Here is an 11148-nt window from a genome sequence, read left to right on the forward strand (position 1 = left end):
TCACAGTGAGAATCCTCTCAGTTAGGGTTCCTCCTGATTCTATCAGCTTTGCTCATTCCGTATACTTCCTCACTTAAGAAAGTGAGTGTACTTTTATTCCAGGGGCCATTTCTGACTAGTTCAAATTTCACTATATAGCTTTTCTAGAACTATTAATATTTATAATAGCAGCTACCATTTATGTGTACATTGAATATCTCTAATATGAAAGTTTGAAATCTGAAATTGGAAACAGAAACTGAGTTCTGACATGACTCCACAGGTCCTGAAGTCAGCCCCTGACCTTGTGTGGGTCGCAGTCAAAACAGGTGGACTAAACCAGGCAGTGGGGCGAACGCCTTTGATCCCAGTACTTGGGACACAGAGGCAGACGGATCTCGGAGTAGAGGCCAGCCTGATCTACAGAACAAAGTCCAGGACAACCAGAGCTACACAGAGAAACCCTGTCTCCAAAATCTTAACCAAACCAAAATTAAAACAGACATACTAAAAACATTCCATAAAATCACTTTCACACTGAGTGTGAAGGTTTGTATGCAACATAACTGAACTTCATATTGGGTCCCAACTGAACACACTTGGGGTCCCATTCCCAAGATAGGCATATGCAAGTGTTGCCAAATCTAAAAACTGAAATCTGATCCCAAGCCTTTTAGATAAGGCGTTACATCTGGTATCACTTAGTGGTCCAAGTACTGTTGCAAATATCACACAGGGTCACCTTTTCAATTCCCACTCCCTGTGCGGTGGACACCGTTAGAATGCCCATTCTACAGGAGAGAAAATTAAGACATTGAGGTTTAGTAACCTGCTCACCTCCTTTAGTCGGTAACAGAATTAGGAGTCAACACCAAGAACTCAGCTCAGACTCAGAGCTCTCCAACCAACCTGCTGTTTTGTTCTTTCTATGCTTTCAAAAGCTCGAAATGTAAACAAGTGTCTTTATCATGGCCAGTGGTTTTGATGATGTCACATGTGAACTCATGGAAGGGAGTAAGTCCCTTTAATTTAAAGAATCAGGAATGTAGCTAACTCCCTGTTAAAATTCTGTGTTGGCCTTACCAGGCAAAGGTGTTTTGCTTTCTTGGCACTTTTTTTTTTTTTTTAATATTTATTTATTTATTATGCATACAATGTTCTGCCTGCATCTGTGCAGGCCAGAAGAGGGCACCAGATCTCATTACAGATGGTTGTGAGCCACCATGTGGGTGCTGGGAATTGAACTCAGGACCTCTGGAAGAACAGCCAGTGCTCTTAACCTCTGAGCCATCTCTCCAGCCCTTGTTTTTGTTTTGATGGTATCTCTCTGTTTCCCAGACTGGCTTCAGTCTCCTGGACTAAGTAAGTGCTCCTGCTGCTCCAGCCTCCCACATGGCTGGAACCCAGTCATAGCACCTTTGATGTGGCCTGAGCTGAGCCCTATGAGTTAGACAGAGAGAGCCTGATGACGTGTATCTGGAGTAAAAGCAATTTTTTGTTTCAGGGAATGAAATCATTTGTTCCATTGCAGACATCTTAGTGTCGGAGCATTCTAATGCGTCCTGTATTCTAATGAGTCCTGTATTCTAATGCAGAGTCCGTCACTATGAACGGCGGCTGGCCGCGGCTGGTCCTCCTCTAATGTGTTTGTTTTTTGTGCAGATATTGATGTTTATCCCGGGCTAGCTGTGTTCTTTCAAAATGCTCTTATATTTTTTAGGTAAGTTGTCTAATTTCCTTTGCTCTCTTTTATTTTTTAAGAAAGGTTTATTTTTATCTTGTGTGCACACATGAGTGTCTGCGTGAGGAGACCCGAAGAGGGTGTCAGGTCCCCTGCAACTGGAAATTGCAGGTGGTTGTGCCACGCCACCGTGTGGGTGCTGGGAACCGAAGCCTGGCTCTCTGTAAGAGCAGCCAGTGCTGCTAACTGTTCAGCATCTCTCCAGCTCCAGATGCCCAGGTTCCCATTTACACTTCAACATTTACAGAAATGTCATCAACATCGTAAGAGTGGCGTGGCCGTGGACGTCAGCGAGAGCCTCTTAGCCAGGGGTCCTGCTGTGTGCTAAGACCTTGTTTATCTGGACAAGGATGTTTATATGTTGCATCCCTTTAAGTTCCTGCCACTGCTTAAGTACCAGGTGGTGGTCTCACGTCATAGCTGAGGAGTACTCAGAGCTCATGGAGGACTCGGTAAATGCAGAGCAGGAACTTAAATTCAGACTTCCATAGCCTGCGCTTTGCTTAACAAAAATCACGCAGACTTACAAGAAAGAGAAAGATACAGGGCATGGGGACACACACCTTTGATCCCAGCACTCGGGCGGGGGCCGAGGCAGGAGTTAGGGCCAGCCTGGTCTGCAGAGTGAGCTCCACACCGAAGACCTTTGTTGTTCCCACTAGCTGTAGCGACATGACTATGGTGTGGTGCGGTTTTCTTCATGTTTCACTGCGTTAAAAAATCAGTCTGTAGAGTTCATGAAATTCAGACTTATAAACTAATCTTTCTTGGACTGTCTTTCTGTCTGTCTTGTCTTCCTCGGGTTCTGGGTTTCTATGTATAGTAGCACTGGGCCGTGTTGATGACCACTGCTCCTCCTTTCACTGCCCCTTCCCCTTCCTCCCTCCTCCTGCACCTCCTCCTCCATCTTCTCCTGCCTCTCCTCCTTCCTCCTCCTCCCTTCCTCCCCCACCCAATAATGCAGGGTCTTTCTGTGTTGCCTAGGCTGCCCTCCAACTCCAGGTTCCCATGATCCTCCTGCCTCGGCCTCAGAGCTGGGACTAGCGGAGCCATGGTGGACTCGTAGAAGTCGCTCCAGCTGCTCCAGCTGTGTGGCTCCGCGCCCGCCCTGCCCTTGAGGTTTGCTTTTCCATTGTCTTCTCCCCGTGCCCTTTGGCTCGTTCCTAGCGTTCTGTCTTGAGACTAGCTGAGCTGAGCTTCTTCAGTGTCCAGGCGGACTGCTCACCTCCGACACTGGGTTTTCAGCCCTAGAAGCTCAGGTCAGGTCTTTGGTGGCTTCCTTGTCTCTCCTTAGCATGCTGTGTGTCTGTCTGTTCGTGTGAGCACACCTGCTGACTGTCTAGAACTCTTTTGATGGCCTTGTCTAAGGCCTGCGCTGTTTTCTCTTTATTTTTCAGTTTGGGTTTCTTTCCCCTCATTTGTAGCTTTCATGCAGTTTGCTGGGATTGTAGTTTTTGGTATCCTGTTTTGATACAGTGTTTTTTTAGCCCAAATTCTTGTGTATCTCAGGCTGGCCTCAAGCTCACCATAGTGGAGGATGTCCCTGAACTTCTGACCCTCCTGCCTCTCCCTCCTAGGTGGTGGGCCAATGGGGTCAGATGCTTCTTATCTGTTATGGTAGACACCACAGCACTCCTTCACAGCATGTTTTTACAGTTGGACTTTGACAATGCACCGTCACTGCCCTCATGAGACTCAGGGAGCATATCGGTTCCTTTTGATTCAGCCTTGTCCCAGCACTTAGCCAGAGGCCGGGCGCAGTCCAGTATTCAGCCTACAGTAACTGCTAAGGAATGGAGAATTACAGTCTGGTCTGTTTTAGCATGATTCAGTGGCCATGCACGATAAAGGTGCTCTTAGACCTCTAAAGTGGCCTTGTACCCATCACCACCACAAGGCTGCCCCTCTCTCGAACATGTTTCCTTCGTAGTAGCTGTCCAGGCATCGTGGGGTGTTCTTCACCCCAGACACCACAGTGCAGCTGCTTTATAAAGTGAGCACCCCTCACAGCTCCTCTGGTCCTGCATTTGGTTTTAGACGTTGATAACTGGGCATGTCCATCACAGCCGCTTGGACTCGAACCCTGTACTCTCTGTTCATGTCACCTCACCGCTCTGTCCCTCTTTTTCCAGCACTCTGATCTACAAATTTGGAAGAACCGAAGAGCTCTGGACTTGAGATCGTCTCTCGAATTGCACCTTCCTCTTGTTTTCTTCGTAGATAACTATCTCTGGTATAATTTACACATCGCCAAATGGAACAGATCGTGCAGGCACTCAGTGTTCTATTTCCTCACAGTTTTATGCCCTGAGTTCCGAATTGCTTTTGCAAAATGTCTAGGTTTTCCATTGATTGGACAAGTTAATATGTACATAAAACATGACTACACAACACATAATACAGGATACTGAATGTCAGGGTTTTTATTCCCAAGACTCTAAGGTTGGTATGTGTACCAAGCCAGAGTTCTGTTGTCTTGGTGTTTAGAGGTATTTCCTGTCGCAGTATCTTTGCTGTTTAGAAATGTGCAGAATATACAGCTCCGTGACTCTAGAAGCCCTGAGCTATTAGAGAAGGTATTTCTGCCAATTGTAATTTATTTTGGCTTGGAAATGAGATTATTTTTAAAGGAACAAATGTTTGTGCGTATGTATTAAAGAACTTTTTATATGAAGATTTTTAAATCTTTAAAAGGACTAGTTTGAAAGCTCCCTTTAAAAATCATTTCTCTAACATGACTTTTATTTGAGAAGGGATAAAACACACTCAGAAAAACTCCATTTTCTAGAGTGACTATAAAAAGACGGTAGGCAGCTGAGCAATGTGCTTCCCATCTTCCCACGCAGCTTCAATGTTCCCAGCTGTCTTGTATGGCTCAACACCTTCCGCATCACACACTCAAGCGAGTGACCCTGAGACAGATGCGGTTCAGACACATGTCACAGGAAGTGGAATAATTAGCTAACGATACAGACTTCTCCCCAAAGCCAGCCTTGGATTCTTAGTCCTGAGTCCCTGTGCCCTAACCCTCAGGCCCTGGGTGACCGGATGCTGCACAATGTGTGTACGGTGTCCTGAGAGTCACACTCCACTCCAGACGCCCCTTGCCACCTTTGAGTGTGTGTGCGCCCGTGCGTATGTCTGTGGGCCTTTCCTTGGCTGTAAAGATTCTGTGTTGCACTTTTAACCTGAGGGATTTTTATACAGCCTTTTGCTGTCCAACAGTAATGTCGACGGCAGTATATGCAACTTGTAACGCAGGCCTTAGTTTCCTGAGCACAGCGTGTGAAGCAGCTGCGGATCGCTGCGCCTTCATCTAGACGCGTCTCGCTTCGTTACATTTCCCTCAAAATGCCGGCTTTGTCTTGCTTCCAGAAAACTACAGAGCGACTGACACGTTTCCATTCTTAGAATCTAATGCAATAACCATCCCTCTCACATACTGTACAGTTAGGTGTGCTGGGGGAACGAACCATGAAACCGTGTGTCTCTCTGTTCAGTCTTCGTTGTCCAAGTTAACCTATCCAAGAAGCGTTCGTAAACAAGGAGAAGACACAGGCGAGAGCACGCCAGTGTGGAGGTCTATGAAGGGCAGCCCGAGGACCGGCTGACAATGCTGGTGGCTTCTTTTCTGTTCATGACCAGTCGGGAACGTGAGAGCAAGTCTGTTGATTTCTGTCTGTTGTCTCATTAGATGGGGGTGATGGGGTCAGCATCCTCTCACGGGTACTGTGAGTCAGGAGAGTCCTTGGTGATAGTCTCCAGTGCACACGGTTCTCTTAATAAAGGTCTCGCTTTACTTGTCACTCCACCCCAAGACTACTGACTCTTTTGTATGGGGGCCCTGTGGTCAGAGCGTCCTGCAGGCCACTCTGAGAGCCTCTCTGGGGGCCCTGTGGTCAGAGCGTCCTGCAGGCCACCCTGAGAGCCTCTCTGTGCTTTTTTTGGTTGTTTCAAGACAGGGTCTTACTATTAGCTATGGCTGCCCTGGAACTCAAAATGTAGACCAGGCTGGCCTTGAACTCACAGAGCTCTGCCTCCCAAGTGCTAAGATTAAAGACATGGGCCACCACACACAGCCTGTGTTAGTTTGTGTGTATGCACATATACATGCATGTGTGTGTGCATGTGTGTTGGAGACCTCTTCTGCACCTTGTGTTTTGAGACAGTCCCTCACTGGGGCCCAGGGATCACAAATTAGACTAGGCTGGCTGCTCAGTAAGCACCCACACAGTCTCTGCCTCCCCAGCCTAGGACTGCAGGCATGTGCCATTGTGTGCCTCGGTTCACATGGGTTCTGTGGATCAAACTGGGGTCCTCATGCTGGCCTGGCAGGCTCTTTCCCGGCCGCCCCGTCTCCTTGGCCCCCTGCTGCAGTAACTCTCCTGTTGGCACTGATGAAGAGAGACACACTCGGATCCCCTCTAAGGCACCAGCGTGCATAGACACGCCGAGCTGTGAAGACTGAAAGGATGCTTGTGTCTAACCACGTAGCTTCATCTCTTGTAGGAAACTCAAGAGTGTTTGCAGTGGACAGGTTGAATTTACGTTCTCATGGGAGAAATAGTCCAGTCATGATGTCAATTTAGGGTCACTTAAAATATATTCATTATTACGTTATTTTATAGGTATGCATGGTTTTCCTGCGTGGATGTATATGAACCATGTGTGCACCTGATGCCAGAAGAGGCCAGAAAATCATGTTGGGGGGCTGGAGAGATGGCTCAGTGGTTAAGAGCACTGACTGTTCTTCCAGAGGTCCTGAGTTCAATTCCCAGCAACCACATGGTGGCTCACAACCATCTGTAATGAGATTTGGTGCCTTCTGACATGCAGGCAGGACACTGTGTACATAATAAATAAATGGTTTTTTTAAAAAAAGAAAATCGTGTTGGATCCTCTAGAACTGGAGTCACAGGTGGTTGTGAGCAGCTCTTTGGGTACGCGGAACCAACCTGAGTCCTCTGCAAGAGCAGCCAGCGCACTTAACTGCCGAGCCGTTTCTCCAGCCCCCCTTTCTTTGTTACTTATTTTAGATCTAATCATTTCATAGGAAACAGGCTCTCCCACTCCCACGAGTTTACCCCAGTTCTTCCATGTACTATCTTGAACACTTGATTATTCTGATTAAAATTGTGAAGGTTTGGGCTTCTTTTAGTATTATTTGTGTGTGTGTGTGTGTGTGTCTTATCATTCTGTATATCTGTATGTGTCCATGTGTCTGTCTGTATATATGTATGTATGTCTCTCTGTGTTTGTGTGTTGTCATTCTTAGTGTATCTGTGTGTCTGTCATTCTCTCTCTTTCTCTCTCTCTCTCTCTCTCTCTCTCTCTCTCTCTCTCTCTCTCTCTCTCTCTCTCTTTCTGTGTGTGTGTGTGTCTGTCTGTCTGTCTGTGTAGGCCGGAGGATTACTTGTGGCAGTCAGTTCTACTCAGTACATCCTGGGTGACTGAGCAGGAATTGTTTGCATCACTCTGTTTGCTGTTTTCCTTCTGTAAGGAAAACAGGAATTGACAGTTGCTGTGATTGACAGGCCCAGTTCTTTTCTGAGAATTGTTGAAGGAACCAGGACACACTGAATTCATTGTAGAATCAGTTTTTACCTTAAGGAAATTGTGACACAGTTTTTCTTTTTACAGCTCATCCCTATTTTCTTAGAAATAGTTTTTATTATGATTTTGTTTTCTTAAAAATAAACTAATTTGTTTGTACAAACTGATATTTAAAGAGCTCAGACTTCCTATTCTCATTCCTTGAATTTCATTAATGCTTGCACTTTTTTCCCTGACACGGTTTCTCTGTATAACAGCTCTGGCTGTCCTGGCTCTCACTCTGTAGCCCAGGCTGGCTTCAAACTCACAGAGATCCTCCTGCCTCTGCCTCCCAAGTCCTGGGATTAAAGGTGTGTGCCACCACAGCCCGGCAGCTTGTGCTTTCTTACTAGGTATTAAATGGTACGGTATGTATATGTAGGGTACAGAGTAGTGTTTTTTATTTTTATTTATTACTATTTTTTTGTTTTGTTTTGTTTTTCAAGACAGGGTTTCTCTGTGTAGCCCAGGCTGTTCTGGATCTTGCTCTGTAGATCAGGCTGGCTTGGAACTGGCTTGGCTCCTGATTGCTGGGATTAACCAAAACAGCTGTTCTTTTATTTATTTGTTTGTTTGTGCCACCGCATGGGGCTGTAGTTTCTAAAAACACATTGTGAAATGATTAGATTAAGATTAAGCAAAATAACACCTCCTCCTCAGGTGTCCTCAGTCACCACAGTCTCTCCAGGTGTCCTCAGTCACCACAGTCTCTCCAGGTGTCCTCAGTCACCACAGTCTCTCCAGGTGTCCTCAGTCACCACAGTCTCTCCAGGTGTCCTCAGTCATCACAGTCACTGCAGGTGTCCTCTCATCACCAGCCTCCAGGTGTCCTCAGTCACCACAGTCTCTCCAGGTGTCCTCAGTCAGTCATCACAGTCACCTCGTCTCCAGGTGTCCTCAGTCATCACAGTCTCTCCAGGTGTCCTCAGTCACCACAGTCACTCCAGGTGTCCTCAGTCATCACAGTCTCTCCAGGTGTCCTCAGTCACCACAGTCTCTCCAGGTGTCCTCAGTCAGTCATCACAGTCTCTCCAGGTGTCCTCAGTCACCACAGTCTCTCCAGGTGTCCTCAGTCACCACAGTCTCTCCAGGTGTCCTCAGTCACCACAGTCTCTCCAGGTGTCCTCAGTCATCATAGTCTCTCCAGGTGTCCTCAGTCAGTCATCACAGTCTCTCCAGGTGTCCTCAGTCACCACAGTCTCTCCAGGTGTCCTCAGTCACAGTCTCTCCAGGTGTCCTCCTCAGTCATCACAGTCTCTCCAGGTGTCCTCAGTCATCACAGTCTCTCCAGGTGTCCTCAGTCACCACAGTCTCTCCAGGTGTCCTCAGTCACCACAGTCTCTCCAGGTGTCCTCAGTCATCACAGTCTCTCCAGGTGTCCTCAGTCATCACAGTCTCTCCAGGTGTCCTCAGTCATCACAGTCTCTCCAGGTGTCCTCCTCAGTCACCACAGTCTCTCCAGGTGTCCTCAGTCACCTCAGGTTCCTCATCACACAGTCTCTCCAGGTGTCCTCAGTCATCACAGTCTCTCCAGGTGTCCTCAGTCACCACAGTCTCTCCAGGTGTCCTCAGTCATCACAGTCTCTCCAGGTGTCCTCAGTCACCACAGTCTCTCCAGGTGTCCTCAGTCACCACAGTCTCTCCAGGTGTCCTCAGTCACCACAGTCTCTCCAGGTGTCCTCAGTCACCACAGTCACTGCAGGTGTCCTCAGTCATCACAGTCTCTCCAGGTGTCCTCCAGTCATCACAGTCCTCCAGTGTCCTCAGTCACCACAGTCTCTCCAGGTGTCCTCAGTCATCACAGTCTCTCCAGGTGTCCTCCTCAGTCACCACAGTCTCTCCAGGTGTCCTCCTCAGTCACCACAGTCACTCCAGGTGTCCTCCTCAGTCACCACAGTCTCTCCAGGTGTCCTCAGTCACCACAGTCTCTCCAGGTGTCCTCAGTCACCACAGTCACTCCAGGTGTCCTCAGTCATCCACAGTCTCTCCAGTGTCCTCCTCAGTCACCACAGTCTCTCCAGGTGTCCTCAGTCACCACAGTCTCTCCAGGTGTCCTCCTCAGTCACCACAGTCTCTCCAGGTGTCCTCAGTCACCACAGTCTCTCCAGGTGTCCTCAGTCACCACAGTCTCTCCAGGTGTCCTCAGTCACCACAGTCTCTCCAGGTGTCCTCCTCAGTCACCACAGTCTCTCCAGGTGTCCTCAGTCACCACAGTCTCTCCAGGTGTCCTCCTCAGTCACCACAGTCTCTCCAGGTGTCCTTCAGTCACCACAGTCTCTCCAGGTGTCCTCAGTCACCACAGTCTCTCTCCAGGTCTGTCCATCTCTCAGTCATCACAGTCTCTCCAGGTGTCCTCAGTCACCACAGTCACTCCAGGTGTCCTCAGTCACCACAGTCTCTCCAGGTGTCCTCAGTCACCACAGTCATCCAGTGTCCTCAGTCATCACAGTCTCTCCAGGTGTCCTCAGTCATCACAGTCTCTCCAGGTGTCCACCCCCCCACCTAAGAAGCAAATCAGGAACTTGACACCCCAAATCCACTGATTTTCTCCCTAGATTAGTTTGGGGCACTGGTTTAGAGAGTACCAAACAACTGTCCCTGGAGCAAGGACAGGACTAGGGTCCTGAGAGCCACTAGTCATGAATATTGTCCTCGGGTGATCAGCCCTGTGGGCATTGCACTCTGTTTAGTAGATACTGTTACCGTGTTCCACTGGACCCGCCATCACCACCTTCCTGTAGCTACAAGCACTGGACAGCACTTGAACTCAGCCCTCAGAGGCCACGTTAGACCCCAACAAGAGCAAAAGTGACGGACGTGTCACCGGGGAGGCCGGACACCTGTTTCCACCATAGAGCAGAAATGAAAGAGTGGTCTTGTCACCTGCTCGTCAGGGGACCTAGATCACTCTGCACACACCCTTAGAGGATAAGGAAGTCTCCCCAAGTATTGATCCTGGGATCACAATACATTTCAGCAGGTAGAGTGCTGGCCAGTGTGGGTCTGAGTAATGGGTGTGTAGTGGCCAGGGAGCACACACACACACGCACACACACACACACACACACACGCACACGCACATGCACAGGCACGCACGAATCACCCCCCCCCCCAGCACGCCTTAGTCCCCTTTCACGCTGGTTGTTCTTGACATTCCTGTGATGGGTCATCACCCCCTTAGTTTTTGCGGCTGCCAGTTTAATCACCCAGCTTCCGGGCAGCCCGAGTATTTCTGCTCCATACAGAGCGCTGTGGGAACAGTGTGTCCTATATTCTTTCCGCTGCAGTTCTGTCTTGGGTCCAGAGAGGTCAAGTAACTCCTTAGTGACTCAGACTTTCTCCATGACCCCAAAGCCCTGCTCTTCACTCAGCCTGAACTTCCTGAGCTGCTCCCAGAACACTCAGGCCCTTTCAGGGACCCAGGAAAAAGTGGGGTGTCAAAGAGCTTGGGAAGCCCCGGACTGAGCGAGGTCAAACATCTTCTCCCACCCCCATGAATTTTTGTTTTTATTAGAACTCCATAAAATGTGTACTCTTGATTGAAATTAAAGAGGTTTATTTGCCCCAGAGGGGCGAGGGCAGGGAATGAGATAAAGACAGGAGACAGAGGGCAGGAGAGAAGGGGAAGGGAAAAGGGAGAGGGGGCAGAGTCCTGGAGGACAAAGGACTGACTGGATAGAGAGCAGACAGACGTGGCCCACAGGAAAATGGCGGTGTATAAAGGTTCGAGGGGAAATCCCGTGTTAGGATAAGGTGTTTAATTTTAATTGGGCATGTTAATTAGGGCAGCCAAAGGAGGCTTTTGATTGCTGGACTTCAATACTTGGATAGCTGGA

At 48.4% G+C, this 11148-nt stretch overlaps 1 protein-coding gene across 1 annotated transcript in view; it reads left to right on the top strand.

The window, feature by feature from the left end:
• The window catches only part of Tmem50b (transmembrane protein 50B), a 37669-nt gene extending 32138 nt beyond the window's left edge, over positions 1-5531 (top strand). Inside the window, exons 6-7 of the mRNA XM_028877104.2 lie at positions 1642-1699; positions 3853-5531. Coding sequence (XP_028732937.1) covers positions 1642-1699; positions 3853-3898 — 104 coding nt within the window. The 3' untranslated portion in view covers positions 3899-5531. The remainder of the gene's footprint in view (positions 1-1641; positions 1700-3852) is intronic.
• Positions 5532-11148: the final 5617 nt, after the last annotated feature.

The sequence above is a fragment of the Peromyscus leucopus genome, chromosome 12 (assembly GCF_004664715.2).
Source record: "Peromyscus leucopus breed LL Stock chromosome 12, UCI_PerLeu_2.1, whole genome shotgun sequence".
In the NCBI taxonomy this organism is placed as follows: Eukaryota; Metazoa; Chordata; class Mammalia; order Rodentia; family Cricetidae; genus Peromyscus; species Peromyscus leucopus.